This window comes from Sylvia atricapilla, chromosome 1, assembly GCF_009819655.1.
Source record: "Sylvia atricapilla isolate bSylAtr1 chromosome 1, bSylAtr1.pri, whole genome shotgun sequence".
Classification (NCBI taxonomy): Eukaryota; Metazoa; Chordata; class Aves; order Passeriformes; family Sylviidae; genus Sylvia; species Sylvia atricapilla.
The window spans coordinates 96480355-96505920 of NC_089140.1; the positions used below are offsets into that span (position 1 = coordinate 96480355).

The following is a 25566-nucleotide window of genomic DNA, read 5'->3' on the forward strand; positions in this document are numbered from 1 at the left end:
AGCATTTTTAATACAAATTCTGTTTAGTGTGTTATATGCTGAAAAACCAGTGTAGGCCTGGGCTTGCAGTTTGCTGTTACATTCTTGGTATCAAATCTACTTGTTAGGTTAGACTTCAGGTACTGCACTTAAAAATAATATGTGAAGACCATGTAAATCGTTCTATATACTCCTAATCTTGTTTGTTGTTTTGTTTCTTTGGTGGTTTTGCCCTGTTTTGGAGCCATGCTGTGTGTGCCTTGATTTTTTTCACATGGGTATTTTGTCACAGCCTTAGTTTTTTGTGATGATAGCCTGAGCGATAAAGAGCACAAACTTCCTAAAAGTATGGCTGTACCCGATGCTGGCAATGGCAGTGTCATATTTATAAGGTCATTTTAGGTATTCAGTTATATTGGGTCCCAAAATAAAAATAATTTTTGTACTTTGATATAATACTTGATTGACAATTTTATTTTCTATGAGGGGCATAATCTGTATCTAATGTGCTTATAGCACAATCCACTAATGTAAAACCATAATGATTTTCTATTTCTTAGTCCTGTGCAGTAACAGGAATTTTCAATCGGTGATCCAAACAGATTGTGTTTCTTCCAGGACTGTCATGTTTAGCTTTCAGAACTAGTCTTCCAAAGTACACGGAAAAAGTCTTTTACTGCATAACAACTTCAGGTCGCCTATAAAACAAGATGTGGTTGTGGAGACTGTCTTGAAATTTTAAACTAACTGACTTTATTTTTACTGAAGGACTGTTTAGGTATTCACAATGTTGCGAAGCTCAAGCCTTCAATCTGCCAGGGAGTACGTTTTCTTCTACACCCTAAAGTGTTGTATGAAATCTGTACATTCGGCCTTCAGGAGGATAAGAGTGAGGTACTGTGTTTACTAGCTGCATCTCTAAGGTGGTGTGCATGCATAGTAGAATCAGAATCAGAATCATTAGGTTGGAAGAGACCTCCAGAATCACAAAGTCGAACCCAACCCTAACCTCAACTAAACCATGGTACCAAGTGCCACATCTAGTATTTCTTAAGCACATCCAGAGATGGTGAATCCACCACCTCCCCATGCATACCATTCCAATACTTTATTACCCTTTCTGTAAAAAACTTTTCCTCATATCCAGCCTATATTTCCTTTGGCAAAGCATACACCTGTGTCCTCTTGTTCTGTCAGTTGCTGCCTGAGGAAAGAGACCAACCCTCCCCTGACTACAACTACCTTTCAGGAAGCTGTAGAGAGTGATAAGGTCACCTCTCTATATTCTCCATAGCGGTCTAATGCTTACCTGAAGTTTTGACTAAATACGGTTTCTTGCATACAGAAAAGCTATGCAAATAGTAAGGTTGTAGTAAGTGGAAGCTTTATTATTTTTTACAATGAATTCAGAGACAAGATAATATTTTGTGTATAGGATGCTATTAGCTGTAATAAAGACCAACGAAAAATAAAATAAGATATGCTTTTTACTTTTTTCCTGTAGTACATTCAGCCCTAGTAAAATGTGTGTATGAAGAAAAAAAGTATGTATGGTACTTCATATTTGTGAGAAACATGAACTTTTAGGTGTCAAGTCTTTTTAAAAGTGGTGTAACCTCTGAAATGGTTGAGAAACAAAAAGACACTTCAAATCTGAAAGACTTTGCTGTAAAATTGTATTTCACCAGCACGAACATCTGTAATTACATATAGTTTTCCGAGTATTATAGAAGTGTTTTATAATGCTATAGAATAAGACCAAATTTCCATTTATGTGCGTGACTGTTTAACATATGTCCACAGTTTCCTAGACTGCAGAGGCAGGTAGAGAGTTGTGAGAGGAGGATAAAATTACTTATGTTCTTCATAACAACTCTTTTGTAGCTGATCTATCACAACCCAACAGTCAGCAAGCACATTGACTAACAGATTATTTATATATTTTTAGCTTCCCTTCTGGAATGAGATTTTTTTTATTTTAGTATTATGCACAATTCTATTTAGAAGTTTTCATTTTTTTAGATACGAGCATTTTAAAGAGAGAAGTAAAAATATCTTTGAGAATGTGCTATATGTTTATGCTTTGTATGTAATTTACCTTTTGCAAGGAAAGCATTTATTTTGGCTACTCCATTGGATATGTTATTAAAAAGACTAACAGTTTTCTCTATGAATGGTTGGTCAAGCAAAAGAAATAGATTTCAATTGATGCTGAATTTAAAAAATCAGATAGCACCTGTTTACAAATTTGTCACAGTTTGTTCTTTACCTTATACTGCATTTTTATTATGCTTCTAAAAGATAGATAATGAACATCATATCCAAGTATTTTTAAATTTATTTTACTTCTTGCCGTGTAACTGCTGCTTAGTTTTCATAAAGCATCAGTTTAATCTTTTAGGCACGTGACATTGTGAAGAAAATTGAGAAGAATCTTGTATTTCGAAGTGAGGCTTGATACTAGCCATATAAATTTATAAAGACAGTCTTTCTCTAAAGATACATTAGAATGATATTATTTAAAGCTGTCCTTGTTTTCTGGGCTGAGAGGATTTTTAGCTGTAGCATAAAATGCAAGGTTTTAGCTGCTGAAGGTAGGTGTTTTCACACTGTATAAGAAAATTAATTCTGATAAGCTGAGCTTTTTTCCTATGTTTTCCACTGCAGTAATAATTTAAATTTATAGATACTCTAATATTGCAAATTATGTAGATTCTATACTGGTTACATAAATGCAATGTAAGCGCTGTATCATAACTTTTTTGGTTTTGATAGAGAGCATCAGATGAATTATGATACAGTCTGAAATATTTGGTAGCCTTCTTAGTTTGACTCTTTGCCTCAGCAAAGTGAAATGGCTGCATAACAGGCTTTAAGTCTCTTGTCTTTCTGTATTCTCAGAAGCATATCATAGGCTGGAAGTAAAATGCCCCAGAAAGGCAAGGTCAGGAAAGAAACAGAAATTCTTTTTCCTGCAGGATAGAAGTTTAAGTAATCATTTATTTTATTTCAGAAAACGAGAGTTCTAAGGAGAAAATGATTGAGTGCGGTTTAGGCAGAACTGTTTGTGCGTTTTCTCTTGGAGGCTTTTCTAACAATTTAATATTCAGTGTAACTGACACTTTAAATGTAGCATTCTACAGTAACAACATTTTGTCTTTGAGATGCTTTTGCATAATGTTTCCAATTCACAGCACTGACAAACTGACTTAGACACATTGGTGGTTGCATTAGTGGTTTGGTTTTTTTGTTATTGAGCAGGTGAACTCTACAGCCAAGGCCATTCTGTTACATCTGTTGCAAGGACGATTAATGATGGAGGCATTGACTTGGAACAAGTTTATTGAGGCCCTCTCTCCTGTCATTCCTGTTTTACAGGTACTTCTAAGTGCTTTAAACTGAATTCGATGTATGCAATCATGTATATCAGGTTAAGTAACAGAGAGAGGTAGCAGATGGAAAACAGATTAACAGTAACCTACAGATTTGTTCCATCAGATGTCAAATGGAGAAATGTTTTATGAGGGTCTCAATATCAGTAAAAGTTAGTACGTTGAATTTGTAGACACATTTTAGCCTGGTATTACTTGTGCATGGAATTTGAAATGTTGTAGTAGAAATGAGCCAGTACTGACTGGGGCTTAAAAGGTTTGAAGATATGAGGGGATATTACAAGTAAAGATTAAAGCATTCATGCTTTTTAAAATTAATTAATAATTACTAGAATGTCCCCATGTCTTAAATTTGACAACTGTAGCTCCTCCATGATAATAGTTTTCTGATCAAATACACACTCAAAAAATAGCAGTCAGAATAAGCTATATTTTAGTATATTTAGGTATTTGTTTTTTGCTGGATTTGCTTCCAATATTATAGAAGTATTCCTTAAGCCTTAGTCTTCATGTTTCCAACAGTGTGCAGATTTAATTTTCATTATTTTTACTGTCAGCTTGATTGAAATGGAACTTTTACCTTTCTCAGTCGGATTTTCAGTCTAACTGCTCCATCTGGATTCTTCACTGGTTTTTTTTACTAGTACTTGAAATTTCCTTTTTGCAGTCTGCCCATAGTCTTCCAGATTAGATATTTTACTGCATTTGCAGGGTGTCTGTTCTTTTGCCTTGTTTCTCTCTTAGCAAATAAATTGAAGTACATGTTTTGTCTTCATTTTCTCCAAAAAATATCACTCTCGATAATTATACTGTGTTACAGTTTCCCTGCTATGTGTTCATTAATTGCTTGAACCTCAGTATTGCCATAAGTTGAATAAGCAGTTTATATAACTTTACTCTGTATGCAAGTTGCACAAAAAATCAAGGCAAAAATGGGGAGAAATTGCAAATAAGATGGGCCATGAAATAGATGGCTCAGAAAAAAAAAGTATGTAGAGGAAAGACATTGAGAACTTAAAAGAGGTCAGAGAAGGGTTATTTCAGAGCTTTCTCAACCAGTTATTAGAGCTTTTTTGTGTTACTTGCATATATATCTTGCATATGATTGGCATTCAAGATTAAATAGTTGGGGATTTAATATAAGATATAGGCTAAACATGGGAGAAATTTTTATGAGTAGAATTTCCCTCTCCTTATGTATATGTATGGAGGGAAATTATATGTATATATGTATGTTTATGTATATGTAGCCTATAGTGGCTTTGTACCAAAGTAGGCAGAAGTCTCTGTTTACCTGATGCATGGAAAATACATTGTATTTTGCTCTACTTTAAAAGATGTTTTCAGTACCATTACTTGACATAACTGATTCCCTGTTGTCTGTTTATGTGCTAAAATGCTTTGATGAAGATCTGCGAATAGGTAGAATTTAATGTTTTAAAATTATTTTCTTGTAGGGACTAAATTTTATTAATTGGAATGAAAGCTGTCCTTACAGAGCAGAATCATATTAACAGATTGAAGTATGAAGCTTTGGGTCAAAGCACCTCTGGGCCATGTAAAGATATCTTCACTTTTATTTATATACAGGATCATTAATTAATTTTTAAAATTATTTTCACAGAAGAATATTCATCTGCAGAATGGTTTCTTGAAAATAACTGCATAGTTGTTTTTTTGGTATTTATGTTGCTCCTTCCACACCTTCACTTAGCCCCTAAAATAGAATTAATTACCTTGTCTAATTTGCTAAGTTAGTAACCGCATTTTTATTATTTTGGAAATTTCTGTTGTTTGTTTGTCTTAGGGTTATGCTGACACAAAAGATACTTTAGGTAAATGCATCCTCTCTTTGAGTGAAACAACCTCTGACAAAGGAGAGGGCATTCTCCCAAGAACTCTCAGACTGCAGGCTGCTCTGCGCCTTCTCTTCTCAAAAAAGCAGCTGTAAGTAATGCTGTGTGGAGTTTCAGCACATATTCTATGTTGATGACAGCAATGCCTTCTCCTAAATGTCAGGCTGTGTCTTGATTTGAAATGTTGATTAATCAATACTGGGCGATGTACTTCCACCCCATATTATAGGCTAATTCATTTCGAACTGTGCAGCTCCAGTTTTCCAGCATGAGGCCTTTATATACTTATCTTAAGTATTTTTTCCTTTAGGGTTCGTTCTGTAGCAGCTAAACATTTAGCATTCCATCTTCTGAATGAAGAAGGGGCAAACCTGAAACGCCCATGTCTGGATGGTAATGTCCTTTCCAGCATTTCAAACTTATTTGTTCTAGAAGGAGCTATGGAGGTAAAATGGGATGATAAAATGAACTCAATAATTAAGGTTAGTAAATTCTGTCTAAACTGTAGATATATTTTTTGTGTACACTGAAACTGTAGTTCTAATGCTACCTTTTGCAACACTAAGAAAAAATCCTTCCTGTTTTTCTTTCTTCTCTGCAGAAAAAAATTGAGTGCAGGGAGCACAGGCCTGCTCTGTTCATAACAATTTCATTCTGCATTGATAGAGTCTGATTTTTTCTCATGTATTTTTCCCCCCCCCCAAAAACAATTTTTACTAAATCATGCACAAAATAATTTTTAACATGAAATGTTTTAAAACAGATTGCAAACTTAAACTTGTGTTGACTTAATATTGCTGCTGTTGCAAAGCATAAAACAAATCATGAGTGTTTGACTCAAGGGAATATGTCTCTTTTTCTTTCTGTTTTCTCATCTCCTCTCCATTCTCCTTTCTTCCTTCCTCTCAATACTTTCAGATTAACAATATGGTAAGCAAATGCTTAGATACTTGACCCTATTGTCATTAAAAAGTATATTCTAGCATTTCTGTATAGTTAAGATTTCAGTAGTCCTGCATAAATTCAGCACTACTTGTTAAAAATCTGTAGCTATGATGCACTAGAAACTGTTTGATTTTCATATTCCACAGATGTTATTAGAGATTTGCAAAAAGATTATGACCCAATCCGTTCCTCTTATACATATGTGGGCTCTAATCAAATACATTCTAATAAGGAATCAAGATAGTTTTGTTTTCTGCTTCCTGTTAGGAAATTTGACTGATTACCTTGTTTTATAATAGCATACTGGATGCAGATATAATATTGTTTTACTTTTAGGCAGAAACTGTTGAGAAGCTGTATGATATCTTGATTTCTGATGCTGTTGATCTGGTTTTACGGAAGTCTGCAGCTGAGCAGCTGGTTGTCATTTTAGAAGGTAAAATTCTTCAGAGAATTTGTATACATGTGCTGGTCAGTTGTGAGCTGGAAGTTTTGCTAAGTTATCTGTATGCTTGTGCTATGGGTACTCTTTGTAATTTGTATTTTATGAATTTTGGTAAAAAGGTGAAGTGATGGAATTACAATGCAAGTAAGCAATCCTAGAGCATTATTTCACTTGGTGCATAACTGTAGAGTTTCAAACCTTGATGTTTTTACTCTGCATATTCAAACTTGGATTTAATAAGGTTTTTTTCAAGGAATTTGAATTCTAACAAGAGAATATAAGTTCTTTGCCATGGGAAGGTGACATCTTAGAAAGTATTACATTAGTAATAGTATTACTGTCAGAAAAATTACCACAAAAATGAGGAAGTGTATCTACTTTACCTCATAAAATACATTTAGTTATGACTGTAAAAGTTTTCAGATGTTTCAACATTGAAACAAACCATAGGATGACGTTGTGAAGGAAAAAATGCAATTTTATCAGGACAAATTTCATATGAAGGTTCACTTTTTAGGTTTAAAAAACAAACCAACCAACCCAATTAATTCAAATGACATACCTTTTTTTGTTTATGTTGTTGAATATTCTTAAACCAGATACTCTAAAAGGTGATATCGGTGGAAAATACACTCATGGTGCTTAAGTAAATACCATTTTCAATTCCATATTAACCTGTTAAAGTCTTTTAAAATATTAGGAGTGACATCCTTGTTTGACTAAAAATGAGTTGTTCTGGGATTACTGTAATTCTTCAGTGTTAAATTCTTGTGGGAATTTATGTAATGTATTGAAGAATCTAGTGTTCAAGAGGCTGCTATTGTCAGATAAAGATACTTTGAGGAGGCTTGCCTTGCTAGAGATCTGTACGACTGGTGATTTTTTTCCAGTATTGATTGGCAATATTAGAAACTTATTATAGCCAGCAAGAGTTTTTAATCTTACACAATGTTTAATAGTAATATTGTTTAATATTAAATTCGGGGAGAACTAGTTGTCCTTATAATCTTTTGCTTTTCCTACAGATACCAAAATGCATGGCATTGTGAAAAAGTTGGGTGTGATAGAAAAGATATTGGCCTACCTTAATGAGTGTGTACATGTTGATGGCAAGGTAAAAATATTGTTAGACCTTCTTCTGCAAGCATTGCACAGCATGACAGTAGTAGAGTCTGATTTTTTCCTGCACCTGCAGCACTTGTCTTTGTGCATTAATGCTGCACTGAATACAAGTGTTGCATAACAATTATAATTGCAATATGTGTTTTGTTCTGGTTTTGATAAGGCTGAGATTCTCTTAATGAGAGAAGGTTGGTTTGTGTACCTGTGAGAAGAGCTAGCCAGAGAATTGTGTATAGTGAGGTTCTGTAATGTACTAAAACTTCCCTGAAAGCTTTCTCAATAGGGAAAAAACCATTTAAAAAAAGAGTTATGTGTAATAGGCCCTAAACTTAAATTCTGAAGCAAATTATAATTAAAAATGAGGTATAACTGTATGACATGTTATTGTAAATATGTCAGATTGAATTTCAGGTATAAATCTTTTTTGACCAATAGAAGATCACCAGGGAGGGCCTCTTGTTGTAGATGATGGAGCTTTCTGTTTTTGTAATATGGGTAATCTGATGCTTGATTTTTTTTCTGGAATTCATTCTTTGAAATCATTTCATGCAGGCATATTTAGTCTAGAGGGTGTTTAATGCAGTGGATAAAGGTCTTTGCATAGCATTGTTACTGCATTCCAGCTGTCCAAACCTTGAATTAATTTAGGGAAGCATGATAATTTTTATGTAGTAATTACTTTTTTTCCCCAAAAAAGTGTACAAGAGAAAAGAATTGCCTGATACTTAGTGAAATTGTCTTTTTTTTTTTTTTTTTTTTTTTTTTTTTTTTTGTCAAACTAATGAAAATTACATTCTTCTTCAGCAATGGCAATTTTCTCTCCCAGATTATCAGTATCTAAGATTATTTTATCTCTACTGAATTAAAGAATGTCTTGTCCAATTTATGATAGCTTGTACAGAACTACTTAAGTAAATTGTTCAAATACAGTTTAAGAAATTGAAATATTAGGTTCCTCAGGTTTTTAAATGTGGTGGTGGGGGTTAATGTTGATTTTATAGTATCTTGTCTTCTTTAGAGAGAAAATAATGCAACTGATGGTTTGGTTTGGGTAATGAGCAGATACTGCTCAATAATACAGAAGGACAACCATGAAGAATATATTGCCCTAAGCAGATCCTTCATAGTCAAGTAAGAGTCTAGGATGAACTTTAAAACAATATTTTTAGCCCTTTATAAAGTTTAGCTTAATCTTGGGAAGGCTCAGGCAACATCTCTCTGGGGCCTGTGACATTAGGACTCTATCCTGAGGGAATCTAGTCCAGATTCTCGGTTCTCCCCTTGAATGACTTTTTTATATTTCATCATAAAATCAGTAGCAAAGAAAAATGAGCAAAAAATCTTACATGTTGTTAGAGAAATGACTGCTGAGGAAAGAAAATAAAATAAGTAGTAGAAATAAAAGTCAGCATCTAAATAAGGCTTTGTATATAACTGTGCAAAAGATTCTTTCCATACTAAATAAGTAGGGCTTTTATTTATATGGTATGAAACTAAAATATATTTGTTGATGCTGTTTACAAATTTTAAAGTCAGAAACTCATAGGCAAAGTAATGATACTGTGAAAGAAATGCTCTCATCTTAGGAGTTGTGACTTTGGTTGTATTTTTTGCCATTCACTGATACTATAACTTTTAGCAAACTGCTTTCTATTCTCATGATCTGATGGGCTGGGACCCAGAAAATTATTGTGATATAATAAACTATTTATATTTTTAAAAAATGAATAAATGTAGGTGGTTGTAAATACTCGGTGTTTTTTTTAAATCCTTCAGCTTACATATGTCCGTCCTAAAATTGCATAATTTGAAAACAAATGTTAATTCTGTTTTGAAGCCAGAGACCAATAGAATTACCATCAATTAATAATAAAATTAATCAACAGGTATATAAATATTTATTAATGAATATTCAGTTTCCATCTGGCTGAAATGTCCTTGTCTAAGGAAGTTCTAGACTTCTCCTTGAGAAATGATGGAATATATTGCTTACTAGTGTGACAGTCTGTGTTAAATGCATCATAATAAATTGCACTGGTAGTTTTATTTATTTAATCTTTTTCTCTGTTCCTGCAGCTTATGGAGTCCATCGTGGTACCGTGCCTGGCACTCCTACGCAAAATTGTGTGTGCTGACCCAGTTGTTCGCCTGTCCCTGGCACAGCAACCTTCTCTGCTACTTTCACTATTCAGAGGTGAGAATTGTGTTTCCACTGTAATACTCCTGTCAAAAGATGGTTAGATGTGTAATGAAATATCTTCTCAAGAACTTTGGATCGTTTCATGATGTCATATTCTGATATTTAAAAGATAAATCATTGTGTGCTAGTCTTCCCATGTTGTGGCATGTGTTGAAGATGTTGGCAAGAAACTGTGGAAAGCAGTTGCTTTTAACTAGTGTCCTTCTATGTATTATTAAGTATCAGTTTTTTCCTAACACATTTTTAAATATCTTTATTTTATTCAGTTTCCCTGATACTCCAAAGCGATCGTGCTGTTTTAACTGAAACTACAGTATTGCTTTGTCTTCTGTTGTTTGATGAAGTATCAAGAACAGAAACATGGTATGAAAATCCACTTATTTTAATAGAAATAATTTGTATGTATCTCCAGACAAGTTATGTCCCAAATGTTTATAGGTCCAAAATTACATATTTGTAGTCCAGATTTTTTTGATAATTGGGTTACATGCTCTGGAGACCTACATGGCATATTTTTGCACTATGAATACCCTAGTGTTAATTTCAAGGTTTTTTTTCAAAAAAACTTGATTGGTCTATAATCCATCTTTTCCATGAATAGAAACTACACAGATCAAATAGCTAACTGTAGACATGGTTTTTTTAACTTAATTACCATTCTTCTGTTTACTTTGGCTTTTAAGTGTAGCAGTTGTCTGTCAAGTAGTAGACCTCAGCTTATGATATTTTATTATTTAAAAGCTGCATATGTATGAAAAAATAGTCTTTTAGAATTCACACACATGAAATACACTGAAAATATTTACAGTGTGTAGTTTTTCTCCAGCAGAAAAAAGGAAACAAATATATGAGGTTTTTAATGTACAGTGTATCTGCAGTAAATATTTCATATGTATGTGATTTAAGAAATAATCATGAAAACACATTGTTTATTAATACAAATTATTCATCAATGGGTTACTGAAGATCTAGCTAAAGGGAGAAATGCATCTATAGCAAAGTAATACGGAGATAACGTGTGTAGCATTAGGAGAAAATCAAATCTTAAAACAGAGCATGGTAATTATGACTTAATCTCTTGCAGGGCTGATTGCATAGCCAGTAATAATACTGAGGTACCTGCCTTCAGTTTACCTGTTGCTGTTGTTAGAAGGTATGTGTGGGTGCTGGCTCGTTGGTTCATTGGTTTTGATTGTTTTACAGTTAACTACTGATTCCCATTGCTGTCCTTCCTGAAGTGGCAGGATGAAGGGAAACCTTGATCAAAGCATTTTTATGATGATGAAATCGGCATTTTTAAATAGCTTTTTCTCCATGTCTTTGTTCTGTATTAAAGAGTTATGAAAACTTTGGTTGCAAACTGACAAGCTGATTGTAATACAGCATTTAAATTTAAAATGAGCAAATAAAACAACTCTCACCAACCACTTTCAAAAATTGTTATTGTTATTTATGTATTTTTAGGTATCATCTCCCAGTCAGGATCACTGCTCATCACGTAGTTAGCCCTAACACTGTTGTGGTGCCATTGTCTTCTGAGTGCTTGGCTATGAAACCTGTGTCAGATATGCTGAGGACAGCTTGGAATCTGTCATGGTACCATGGGATTGAAAACCTACTGCAGCTGATAAATTATGAGAAGGAAACAGAAACGTGAGCCATTTTATCTTTCATTTTAAATCCCAATATATCTCAATTAAATTAGTGTTTCGTGAAGTTCAGTGTTTCAAATTCAAACAGTTGAAGCTGTTATTTGTTGGAGAGTGCTGTCGTTTAAATGTAAAGGATCACATCCCAAGAGGATGAAAGTGTGTTGTCACAGCTAATGTTTTACCTAAATTGCATTTATACATGAAGTCTAGAGCTTGATCTAACTTTATTGATGGCCAGGCTATTTCCAAACAATTTTAAATGGGTTCTGTGCCTGTTTTTCTTTATAGTCATTGTGGCTTCTTAGGGAACTGACTGTTTTTGGGGCCTATGTACGCCCCAACTGTGCAGTTGCATGACTTTTTCTTGGTTTTCTTGAAGGTTTAAATTTCAAATAAATATTCTTCTTAGTGGTAATACTTAGTACTTAGGTATTGTTTTGCCAAAGAACTCAGAACACCTCATGATTTACATGTTTTTGGTTTTGTTTTAGTTTTTTGTTTGGTTAGGTTTTTTTTTTAAGGGTTAGTGAAGAGAGATTTGGCTAACAAAAATAACATTCTAAGGCAATTTCTGTTTTATTTTCTCAGTTAAGCAGGAAGGGAAGAAGTCAACACTCTGAAATGGTTTGTAAAGATACTGACTGTTAATAATTTTTCTCTATGCCTTTTCAGGTTTTTAGACTCTCTAAAACTTTCCTCAGAAGACATTCTTATTTTGAAAATAACTCACACAAACTACGGACTGCAGGATTGTCTTAATTTGATCATTCAGGCAGCATCCCACAGGGATGTTAGAACTGCTCTCATTAGGCTTAGCTTCTATGTCCTGAATGACAGACTTGCATTAAAATGCAGTTCTGGGCCTTGTGGAACCACTTTGAAAAGCTTTGTTTGGCAGAAAGCAATGGAGAGGTAAGCATGTTGACTACAAGAATCCATTAAAGATTGTTATGCTAAAATGGTAACATTTCTAACTTTTCGTATTTTAAATTTAGAGAATTGCTTGTCAGTGCATCTGATTCAGATATATATACACACACACACATATATCTATATATCTATATGTTATATATCTACATATCTGTATCTGGGCTGACAGGAAGCTTAGGCAGTTGAACAAAGGGAAGTGCAGAGTCCTGCAGCTGTGGAGGACCACCCCATGCCTCTGGAGTGAACAAGGCTGGAAAGCAACTTCACCGAAAAGGACTGGGCAGTCCTGGTGGGACACCAAGGTGAAAAGGAACCAGCAGTTTGTCCTTGCAGTAAAAAAGGCAGATGTTATCCTGTGCTGCTATAGGAGGACTGTTGGCAGCAAGTTGAGGCAGGTCATTCTTCCCTTCTATTCAGCACTGGTCTGGAGCTCTGGGTCCAGTTTTGGACTTGCCGGTATGAGAGAGAATCATCTTTCCTTTGAGTAAAGAATGAGAGAGATGGGACTGATAAATGTGGAGGGCAGAAGACTCAGAGTGAGGATCTTACCAGTGTGTACAGGTACCAGAAGAGAAGGTGGGGCCAGGCTCTTTCCAGTGGTGTCCAGTGATAGAAGCAATGGCTGCAAACTGAAGCACAAGAGGATCCTTGTGAATGTCAGGAAGCACATTTTACTGTGAAGATGACCAAACACAGACACAGGTTGCCCAGAGAGACTGTAGCATCTCTATCTTTGGAGTTACTCTAAACCTTCCTGGACACAGTCCTGAGCAACTGGCTGCATGTGTCCCTTCATAAGTAGAGTTGCAAGACCAGGTGACCCCTGCGCATCCCTTCCAATCTCGAAGATTATATGATCTTGCCATTTACACACAAAACCATCAAATATTTAAAATTTTATATTTAAAACAAAGGCTAGTTGAAATGCATAGGTAAGCTTTGCTATTGTTATCAAATACTAGAATGTAATAAATTATTATTTCCTGTCTGTGACCCTGCTCAGATTTCTCTGCCTTTTAGTAAAGGGAATTCCATGTTTACAATATGCAAGTATATTTAAAATATACATATTACATGTATAATAAATTACACAATAGCATATTTGCTATATATGTGAGTATGTGTAATATACATATTTACTCCATATAATTTAACAATTGCAGGTGACTCCACTCCTATTAGCCTGAGATTTTGGATGATGTTTAAAAGTGCTACAAGTACAAAAGCTTTTATTTTTATTGCAGGTTTCTACAAGTGCTTCCAGCTTCTGTGGAGGATGAAAAGCTTTTGGTAGATGTCCTAAGATTTTTAAATAAATTGCTTAGAGAGCAGAAATCAAATCTGGAGTCAGACCATCTAAAGTGGTTCTTGAAGTCATTGCTTAAAAATGTAAGAATGGGGTTGTTGTATATTTGATATACATGATTGTATACATGATTTGATTGACCATAAAGCTGTACCTGCACATCTGTGTGCTTACCTGCAGAGCTGCATGAGCGTGTGCTTAGTTCCATAGCTACAAATGTATAACCTACATAACATGCAAAAGCATCCTTTGTCTTACAAAGGATGTAAATACAATCTGCATGCTCTCGGATTTTCCCATTTGCAAAAACAGTCTGCAAATTTAGGGGAGAAATGCTAGTAGACTTAATTTCAATTACTTATAGACTACAGGTACTTCAATTTATATTGCTACCTGGGAAGCCTATAAATTTTTTGAAGTATGGCCCATTCAATACATTAATATAAAACCTTTAAGTAATTTCATATGAAGTTGTTCAAGCAGTTGAGACATCCAACGAAATTTGTTACTATGTGTTTTCTGGTTTTTTGTGAACTATTTTTTTATTGCAGGTTATTGCTGTATTGATTCGAGGTTTCTTTCATGCTCCAAAATATGCTTCTTCTTAATGCCAGGATATTTTAAAAGTCTAAAAGAATAGTAGATTTTCATGGCATTTAGTAGATTCGAGATTCAAGTTCCTGGTAATTATAGGAATTTTTCACTGTGCTTTTTGCACTTATTTCTTAATTAAGTAATCATGGAATTTCTGACTTATAATGTGTGTGATTTGCAAATTTTCAACAGAAAAATGGCTTTAATGAGGGTATTAGAAGAAGATTTAAACAATGCATTATGTGACTATATTTTTATTCTTTTCTTTTAGCAGCCAAAATCCCTTATTGGCCTTCTGGTGCGACCAGAATCCCAAGGGCAGGATGAAATGGATGAAACACAGGCTGCTGTCAGGCAACGGCTGGATAAAGAACTCATTCGTCTTTTTAACATGTTGTTAGTTTGTTCCATGGCAGTGACTGACAGGTACAGTGCAAATGCATCTGCCTCTCTCATTCTGGCTGGGCATCATAACACCTATTGCTGCCGAATTTTGGGCACATCATGAATTTCAATATCGTTATCGTGAATATCATCATTTGAATATCCTTACGTCATGGCTCAGTTGATGTGAACCGTGAAAATTGAATATACACTCTTAAAATGAAAATCAATATTAGATATACCTGTTCACAGTAACATTAGGAATTTAACCAGGAAACTTGAAAGTGAATGTGCTGGTGGTCACTTAGCAAATGGATAATTAAATTGATTGCATGGAGAAGATGGGCTATTTCTTTTTCACTGCTGCAAATTTGCATGGGCAAATGGTAACTTCACTGATTTTGTAGCATGTATTTATAGCAAAGTAAAACATTGAAATACTTGAAATAGCAATAAATGTTTATTTTTATTTAACTCCTTTTTAGTCTATTTGGGACAGGTACTTCTAGCATGAAGCTCCAACTTTTTTCTGCCAACTGAGAAAACACAGAAATTGCTTTATTTTATTTTTTCTTCAAGTTTCTCATAAAACCTTTCCCACACTAAATCTCTCCATCCAACTGTATCCTAAGAGCTACTAAAATTGTATTTTAAGATAATATTTGATTATTTAATGTCACAATATAACTTTGTAAAAATATTTTCAAAATGTTACCTTTTTCATTATTTCCACTTGTTTTTTTCTAAAAATTTAACAGTGGGAAAAGGGGCATATTATAGAAATCCCTGCTAGTTATGTATTTCACATGCCTGTATTTTTTATCTACTAAATTCTAGATTTATTGTTTTTTATACATAGTTTTAAATATGTCTCTTGAATCAGAAGAAACATGAGTGTAGTGAGCCTTGAATTTAAGAGTTGGACTTGATTATCCTTGTTGGTCTCTTCCAACTTAGAATATTTAGATCCCATGTGAATGTGGAACTACTGAGCTTTTAGGTCTTTTCATTGTGTCATCCATTGTCCTCAATCTCTTGCTCTTTATTTAGCATACTTAATAATGAGTTATATCTAATTTGTCTTTTTCTTAGTTAAGCAGCTTTGTTGTAATCAGATGCAGTATTGTGTTTTCAGAACCAGGATAAAGCTAGAAATGTTAAATTTCATGTTACTCTTTGCGTAATGCATAATTAAGTAATTGGGGTGTCGAGCCTCACAGACTAACAGTAAGAAGAATGAGGCATTGGCCTTTTTCAAAATGATTCTTTGTAACAGCTTCATATTGATGGTTCATAACTTTTGTTTTTTACAATTAAACCAGAGAGGGCCTGGAACTTGCTGGCTCCTTCAGAACAGAGCTGGCTCTGAAGCTGCTTCAGTGCTTAAGGGTAACAGATGCACCACATTTTTATGGACTTCCTTCACTGGAGAGAACATTACAAGGAATGGTTCATGTTACAGCACTTCCAGGCTGGAGTACCTACTCTGCTGCAGTTGAACCTGTCACAATCTGTAAGAAATACTTAACAGGTCTTCTTGAGGTAAGTAGCTTGTGTTCTTTCTCAGCTTTTGGGTTGAATGCTGGTAAAGAACTGTGTAACTAATGACATTATGCTTTTTTACAATCCACTTTTAGTGGACGTCATCACTAGCAATAGGTGAGGGAAAGATGTTTTTTCCTGCAAAGTAAATAGGAATGATATGGAGACCAGATTAAGTGATACATGTCTGTAGTTGTGAGGATTGGTTGCATTGCATGTGCTTTCATCATTGGTTTAAGAGGTAATACCAAGTGACTGCAGTTTTTATCAAGATAAAAAATGTATGTGATCTTTTTAATAAATAAAACTCTAAGAGGAAAAATTCAAGATAAGTTCCTCCAGGCAAAATCCACATATTAAAGGTGGTCTGGGAGAAGCCTGGCTTGTTAGGTAGGCTGTTAACACAGAGAAAGTAGAAAAGGGGTAATTCAGGATGCTGCAGTTGTTGGAAGGGCAAAATTTCATTCTGATTTTCAGTGTTCCTATTTGTTTGCTAAGTCCATGGGCATGGTAGACAACCAGCTTTTGCTCCTCAAATTATATCTTTTGAAGACCCCAATTGTCTTAAAAGGAAAAGCATAGTTCCCACTCTGTTTAAAATATATTCAGTAATGTACATTTAGAAGCTTTTAGTTTCAAATACCAACATATGTGATGGAAAAAGATATGGTGTTTTAGGGGTCTTAACTTGCCCAGATTTCTTCAGTAGAAAGAAATGTTTTAGACCTGTTTGATTAGCTGAGCTCTGTGACTTGAGGTCTGGATTAAAAGTGGCACCAAGGTTACAGATGTTGTCATGCAAAAGAAAGGTTTTTACTGGAAAAAATAAAAATAAGTATTATAGCATGAAATCAACTTCTGATTCATAAGTTCTTGTTCAAAAGAATTGGGTAGTTTTATTTGGCCTAAATATCAAAATAAATGTAGCTTTCTTTTGGAAAGGAATGGAGAAAATGGGTATGAAAAAACTTTAGTAAGTTGGGACCTTGAAAGAAAGATGAACAGCAAAAATGCAGAGATTTAAATCACCATGTTTTGTGAAGAAAAGTAAGTCCAGAAGTGTATCTTCTAAAGTTACTATTTTTTTAAAAAAATTAGTATTTTGGGGCATGGTTTGTTAAAAGCAGCATGGCTGTTAATATGCATGGTTACATATTTGGTCAGACAGTTTATGTCATGATCCAGTGACCTTTATTTCTGTTTATTAGTATTTGATAAACAGATTAGAAAGATGATAAATTTATTGAAATCCCAGTAAAATACGTAAATGACACTATCTCTCGAACACTGAATTTTGAAAAGATTTTTTTTTTAATTCCAGACGTATCAAAAGAAACTCTTAAGTACAGTAAACGAGCTTTCAGGTCCATGACAAGAAACTTTCAGGTTTCTGTTCAACTTAAGAGCTTGCTATTAAGCTTGACTGTATTCTTAATCTGAATTAAAAAAACCCAAAAAAAACCACAGATGTTCAGAAGTTTTAATGTCTAGGAGACCATCGAATGACCAAATGCCTCAGAAATTAAGAAATTCTTACAATTCAGCTAGAAATCTATCACTTTTTCTTGATTTTAAATTAAGATTTAGTGTGTAAGACAGTTGGTACTCTGTGTACTGTTTACAGTAAAGCTGCTATGAACTTGTATCCCCACTCTTAGGTCATCTCATCGTTTTATGTTGAATGGGGGGGAAATGCCATGTCCTTCATGGGAAAAGGTGTAACAAAAAGCACAGTCCTTTGCTTACTTCACTTGTCTCATGAAATGATGGCTCAAGCCAAGGATGAGGTGAGTGCATTCCTGTTGTCCTCATCTCATCACTCCTGGGGTCTATGCAGGGAAATTTTTAACTGCTGAAGTTCAGTGATAACTTTCTGTTGTGGTTTAGGGATGGTACTCTCCAACTCAGTAGTCCTGCTAAAACCACACCACTGCTTGCTCTTCCTTCCCCTCCAACTGGAAGCACAAAAGGCAAAAAATACCCACACTGATCTCATTTGGTCTATAATCGAAGATAAATGTACAAGATAGAGTATAGTATACAAAAAAGATGAAGAATTAGTTCTAGCCATACTGAAATTGTTTTGTAACTAATGCTGTGGATTTTGAAAAGCCTTCTTTCAGAATCTGTATAATTTCCTTTTTATAAAAAATTCAAGAATCGGGATTTTCTACAGGATGAATAAATTTAAGAATTTATAACATCATTATTTCTTCAGTCTCACAGACAACAGGCTTTCTAATCTGTGGTTAAACATTCATATATGTAGGGCTTTCACAGTTGTGTGTGTATGTGTATATATATATATGTATGTATGTATGTATATATGTATATATATGAAAGAATATGCACATACTTGGAAAAAGGTATGCCAGATAAAAGGGGCTATCATTACATACTAGCAAAATTCATGTTGTGCTGTGTGTTCGTGTATGTGTGTGAGAGCTAGATTTCTGTCAGTTTAGTAAAAATAGCCTTAATCCTGGAGCAGTTGAAGCAAATTTGAAAATTAAGTGTTATTTTAGAGAATTAAAATCCAGTCTCACTAATATCTGTGATAGGCACAAAAGAAAACCTTTCATTATGACCAAGCACACATGTAACTAGAAATTACAGTATACCTGCTTCTCCAAATTCCAGGTATCTCTTTCTTCAGTTCTCTACTCCTTTTTCAAGATATTAGGTACTGGAATGGTTTATTAAAATTGGGAGGGGACAGAGTTTTAAGTACATTGCAGGGAGACAGCAGCCTCCAGAGTTTTAGATCATAGATGCGTGGATGAAGGAGTGGACTCAAATTGATTTTTTCAGTATCACTGTTACACAGTAATATGTATAGTAGCATAATGGTAAGTTTTATTTTCATGTGTTTCTAAGTCATAATCTGTGTTTATGACAGTGTTACTGTTTAGACTGTACTAATAATTTTTAGTCTCAAAGAAATTTTAAAACTCATCTGTTGTTTACAATCGTGTGATTTAGTGTTAAATCCTTATGGAAAGAGAAATACAAAACTATCCTTCCTCTGTGCAATTGGTGTTATACAAAAGTGTTTTAGTAGTAGTTAGTAGCTCACACTGTCAGTACACTGGCATGGATTGAAAGATTCATGAAATTTTCTTGATTTGTTTTCTCTTTGCTCATCAGGACTGGATATCTCTTTGGTCTCTGCCGTATGATCACAGTGAAGAACAAGCTCTGTCTCATCTAGGTCTGGCTTGGCTGGTTCCTTTATGGGTAGATAGAGATCCTGAGGTTTGTTACTGTGATGTTAACTTCATATCTTATTTTGACCCTTAAGCATTTGAAAATCTTCAATTCATTTATGTATTTAATAGTAGAACTGCTGTTTCCAATTATTTAAAATGTTGCTGACTATAACCTACATAGCAGTAATAATACAGTAGGGAGAGTGTTTCTGTATAAACACCATCTAAGAAATCCTTCATTATATCTTCTGTCTTCTATGCTTTCATTAATCACTCACTATCATGATTCATAGGCAGTTTTCCTTGTCATTGCTGTAACTTACCTGCAAAGCAGAAATGTTTACATGAACTAAAAAATCAGAGCAAATGTATTTAATAGGAATCTGTTGAATTATACGAGTTTGTGAAATGGACCTATTTTCAAGTGGTAAAATATGAAGAGTATTAAAGACTATCTTGCTTATTTTTGAATACTTGAAAACAATGTTGTTTTTTCACTTAGTTGTGTTTATGAGTAGAGAGCAAGAGAAATATAGGAAAATATGTTGCTACTTTTAAAATTATTCCCTTAAGCCCCAGATTCAGTTTGTGTCAACTTAATAATAATAATGAAAAAAAAATATTGCTAATTACTGTAAGAAATACCACTTTCTGTTGTGCTTATGTGTACTAGGTCAGATTTACAGCACTTGGAATAGGATCAGCTCTTACATCTCTTGAAGTAGGATGTATTGCTTTGGCAGAAAGCTGCCAGAATATTTCAGGAGGCCTGTGGGGAACGGTGATAAACATCCTTCTGGATCAATCTGAATGTAGCATGGTACGCAGGGAGGTATGTTTCTTGCGTCCTTCTGCTGTTGTAGATTGACAAGCTCTTTTTGATTATGGAGAAAAAAAAAAAGTATTTTTGGTTGTATATATCTATTATCTGAGACTGCACAACACCTGCTGCTTTGTAAGTTAAACACTACCTGATTAATATAAATGTTTGGCTGCTGATTTAGGAATTGCATAATAAGGATCAAATAGAGATTACTTATTTCAAAACAGAAATTATATAAACAATATAAGTGAATTCATAAGAAGTCCTAAGGCTTACTCAGTTAGATAAATAGGTTGCTAAAGCAAAAATTTGCCTGATTTTAATAGCTTCTTCGTAACATTTATGAATGTCTTGGTACCAGCTCATCACCTGATCTGCAGTAAATATCTGTTCATTACAGACATGAAGTAATCTAATTTGTCTAGGCACTAAGGTTTACTGGTGAGAACTGAAAATGTGTATTATGGTAGAACAACACATAGAATTATATATTGATCAATTTAAGCTCTGTACGCTTTATCTGCCATTTTTTACAGCTCTAGTTGTAAGGTTTTCCTTCTGTTCCAATCAAAAAGAAGTAACTCTGACACTCAGACTTGGTTTTTTCTCAGCTCTGCTGTTCAACTAATTTTATTTTCCAAAGTAATATTTGAAATTGTATCTCAAAATGCCTTTGATAATGTGTCCTTCATTATTTTATTTAACTCCACATTATGGTCTCTTAATTATGGTCTCTTAAGATCCACATCATTGACAAAATATTAGAAAAAGTAACTTCAGTCCATGTACAGATAGATATTTGAAGTGTGTGTAATATAAATTAGAAAAAAAACCCATGACATGTATTTATAAAAGAAAATATTTGAAACGTGTCTCTGTCCAATGTGTTCACCACATTGTCCCAATTATCTTAAAATAATTAAAATCCTCCAAAGGTAAGGACAATAAAGTGAGTGGTCATAAACAGCTATTGAGATTTTTCTCTTCAGGAGTTTTTTCCCTTAGTACTTCCTGTACTTGTAATGCTTATTCTGTAGGATTGACTGTACTGAAACAGTGATGAAAGTATTTTATCAACAAATAAATTTGTTCCCTTGTGATTTTTATCCTCTCTTTTCCTTGTCTTTTTTTTATACCAGCCTGCTCTTGTGCCATGTTCTAATGATATCACTTGTAAGTGAATTTTGAGGGCTTTGAAGTTACATGTTTCTAATAGTTTTTCCTAACATTAACATGAGAATTCTGTGTATTTTAGCATATATCTAAAGCAGTAGGAATAATATGTAGACTGTACTATCCAATCTGATGTGGTTTTTGAAGTGTGATGGCTAGATGGCAATGCTGATGTTTAATTTCTTTCAGGCTGCTTTTATTCTACAAAATCTACTTGTGATTCCAATCCCTACTGAAGACACGGAAGATTGTATTTGGCAAGTGAGTGACTATTACATTTGATGACAAAATTACAATGTTACAAAGAGATGTCATTTGATATGAAAAGTTGTGTCAGAATACTTATAAAATATAAACTTAAAAAATCACGTCTAAGGTTACATTTTGGAAAGAGAAATAAATGAATACACAAACTTTCCTCAAACTTCCAGCAAGCTCAATATAACAACCAGATTTAGATTGCATATATGTTGCCTTTCATGAATGTAGTGTCTTTGGGTTTCTAGGAAACTCTCTTACTTATATGGTACATTATTACTATTTTAGGATAGAAGTTGACAGTTTATTTTACCCATACTTGGAATGCAGGTGAAACATGATTTGAGGGGCTTGAGAAAGAGGAAATTCTGAATGTGATGTTTATAGAATGTTTTCAAAGAGAGCTGAAGCAGTTTGTCACTTAGGTCAATTTAAATGCGTCTTGAAGGCAATTACTTGCTGAAAGCAAGCTCAATTGGAGCAGGTTGCTCAGGGCTGTTTCCAGTTGGATTTTGAGTTTCTCCAAGAATGGAGACTCCACAGTCTCTCTGAGCAACTTGTTCTCATGTTTGGCTACCCTCAGATAGAAACATTTTTCTTAGGTTTAAATAGAATTTCCTGTATTTTAGTTTTTGCTCAATGCCTATTCTTCTGTCACTGGATACCAGTGAGTCTGTCTCCCTTTACCTTTTCTCATCAGATATTTATCGAACTGATAAGATCCCCTGGAGACTTTTTCAGTTCTGCTCTTGAGTCAGTCATCTTATTTCACTCTTAGCAAAGGATATTTGGATCTCAGCTTGCAAATTTTGAGATTTTTGTGACCTTGATATCTATTTTTAATGTCTATCTTGCTCCTTTTGGTATGTGAGATTGTGCTTACATGGGGACAGTGTTTTTGAAGAAATTTGCAGATGCAGCAATATAATTTTTAATCTGTTCCTTTTTGCAAAAGATCAAGTTAGTGCTGAAAGGCATTCCAGCTGTTTTTCTAGGATATGCTATCTGTGATTCTGCTGCACTCAAAATCGATGCAATGATGCAGAGTTGAATTTTACAGAATGTCTCATCTTTTCTTTACATGTGATCATAAAGGAAGATGTGGAAGCAATTTTACTAATCTGGCTCTTATTTCAGTCTTACTACTTCTAATTTATCAATATAAATAGTAATTGCTTAAATTCATAATAGTAGGGAGTTACAAAAGGGCTGCCATTGTGACTTGTCAATATAGACTCTATTAAAAGTTATTTTTTAATATTTTTTTAAAAATTTCAATTACTGCGGTGAAGTGACGAGAATTGAATCCAGTTGCACAATCCTGGATGCATTCCAGTGCAATTAAAAGAAACTTTGAGTCAATGTGATTCTTATTAAGAACTGCAATTTAATGGAAATTGCTCGTCACTGAATAAGTGTTCATGCTGAAAGGTATTATCAAACAACACTTTATGGTTACTGGTAAATTAAAACTGTTCAAAATGCAAACAACAATTAAAACTGTAAGAGATCAAGTTTTATATTTCAGAGTAACATTTTTCCCTTGCACTGAATAAGGTGATTTGTCTGTTTCCTCTGATACCAGGAAGAAAAGGAGGATCTTGGTGGAATAGTGGGATTACTGTGCCATAGCCAAATTAAAACATTACCATTTTATCCCTTAGGCAAATAGGACTAGAAAAGGAAATATAAATAGAGTTTGTAGGCTAGTATCCTCATGATAATGTTTCTAGTGTTACTCTAGTCTAGTTGCTCTGCTTTGTAATATTTCCTTTTGCTATGTCATTTAAAAAATATCCTACACCACTCTTTAGTCATGAGTAAACCTGTGTAAAGTACTCTAAGAGTGCAGCAGACTGTTGTATAAAGACTGCTGAAGTCAGAGCACTCTGTCAATGTAATTGATGAGGAACTTTTTCAAGGTCCCCCATTGTACAATAAAGTATCTGTCATGGCTTTTAAAACTGGCAAAGACAATCCTGGGTAGTAAAATTTGGACTACATATCAGTATTTCCTAAGTTTCAATTTGCCATAGTCAATATGGTCTAAGTCTATTGCTGACAGAGTATGAGTAGAGTTTTATAATTCATCATAAATAGTTCATTTGAAATCCTACATTCTGCCTCAAACTGTTCATCATATCTCATTCTCCACTAGTTGGTGTAAAAGGCAAAGAGTAAAAATAGTTTCTGTATTACAGAAACCAAAAAGAATGAGAGTAACCATCTAAATTTTGGTGATAACTTATCTGGTCATACAAAATAGTTTTACTGCTTCTGCTCCATCTGGTTTTGGGTTTTGTTTTACTGGGAAGTAAACTTGTATTCAATGTAAATTAAGGTGTTGGGGGAGACCTTTTGGGGATAAATAGTGTTTTTAAATTTCTTATTTTCAGTTGATCCAGCTCTGCTCTATCCTGACTGCCAAAGAAAGTTTCTAATTAGCACTGAAAGTTTTTCTTCCCATAATTTTAACTAATTTATTTTTTAACTCCTGCAAGATGCTTTTTAAAACTGCCTTTCTGAATGTTATTGGTTTGAATTTTTCTGAGTTCTCTGCATTCTTTGCACTTCTGATTTTTATGGTTAATCTAAAACAGATTATGTGTAGCTTAATAAAACTTTTTGGGTTTTTGTGTTAGCATGTAAAAAACACGGAAGAAACATATAACAAATGCACTCAAACTTTTTATTTGAAATATGACTAGCATCCATTATCTTAAGGTATAAATCAGCTGCTCTACTCAATGACATTTTCCCTGATGTCAGTATTAAAAAATAAGTAATTGAAAACCATACTTGAAAGAGAAATTTTTTTGGTTCATGTCTTGTTTTCTAAAGAAATCCTTTTTCATAGAAGATTGTCATAACTAGATGCAGTATAATGACAGTATACTTTAGAGCAGGATGACTTATTCAGGGTATTTAGTCTTATCTGAGTATAAGTGTGCTTTTTGCCTAAGGAAAACTTTTTCATTGCTTGATATCTGTAAGTAGAATTAAATGAGACATTAAAATTGTAAAGTCTACTGATGCATTTACTGTCTTGAAGCCACTCATTTACAGCTTTTTCATGAGTTTCTACTTAACTGTTAGCACACTTCACAGGAGATAAATAGCTGTTTGATTTTGCTGTGTCATGAGAGCTTTTGAAAAATATTATTTAGGTCAACATTTAAATCTGCATTTGGTTTTTGGAACTTAGTAGTTACAGCCTGTAAACCAGTGTATACACACATACACAGCATTAACCTTAGAGTGGGTTTTTCTAACATTTTATTCTATGTAAAACATTTCTTTAAAGTAACGTCTGTGTATTTCATGTCTTTGTGTATTTCAGGGTCCCTGTGTACACGATGAAGACTCTGGCCTCTCTCAGACGGGAATACCTGCTCTTAAAGCCCTTTTGTATCACTGCCAGTTCTATGAGCATGTGAATCAGATGGTGAAACACTGTTACCTGGGATGTTACATGTTTGGTTTGAATTCTTACCAGGAAGACAAGCTCAGTGCAGAAAAAGGTGGTGTAACTGGTAAGTGATGTTGATGTAATCTTCTGGTGTTTGAAACTTACTTAAATAAATTGTAGTTTTGAGTAACTTACCTGCAATAATTTGTAGCAAGAAAGGGAACAGAAAATTTATAAGCCCTGCACTTAAATATGTTGTGAAGTGAAAATATTGCTGTGAAGAGTTAAGTAGATAAGTCACTAGTATAACATACTAGAAAAAGTTCTTAGCTATTATTTACATCTTC

General features: G+C 34.0%; 1 protein-coding gene across 1 annotated transcript in view; it reads left to right on the forward strand.

The window, feature by feature from the left end:
* The window catches only part of RTTN (rotatin), an 80418-nt gene that overhangs the window by 20468 nt on the left and 34384 nt on the right, over positions 1-25566 (forward strand). The window contains exons 15-33 of the mRNA XM_066328368.1: positions 748-873; positions 3241-3357; positions 5179-5318; positions 5538-5709; positions 6509-6608; positions 7643-7731; positions 9816-9933; positions 10206-10302; positions 11024-11092; positions 11404-11592; positions 12264-12503; positions 13766-13910; positions 14693-14847; positions 16128-16347; positions 18006-18134; positions 19495-19602; positions 20230-20388; positions 21742-21813; positions 25151-25343. Coding sequence (XP_066184465.1) covers positions 748-873; positions 3241-3357; positions 5179-5318; positions 5538-5709; positions 6509-6608; positions 7643-7731; positions 9816-9933; positions 10206-10302; positions 11024-11092; positions 11404-11592; positions 12264-12503; positions 13766-13910; positions 14693-14847; positions 16128-16347; positions 18006-18134; positions 19495-19602; positions 20230-20388; positions 21742-21813; positions 25151-25343 — 2638 coding nt within the window. The remainder of the gene's footprint in view (positions 1-747; positions 874-3240; positions 3358-5178; positions 5319-5537; positions 5710-6508; positions 6609-7642; positions 7732-9815; positions 9934-10205; positions 10303-11023; positions 11093-11403; positions 11593-12263; positions 12504-13765; positions 13911-14692; positions 14848-16127; positions 16348-18005; positions 18135-19494; positions 19603-20229; positions 20389-21741; positions 21814-25150; positions 25344-25566) is intronic.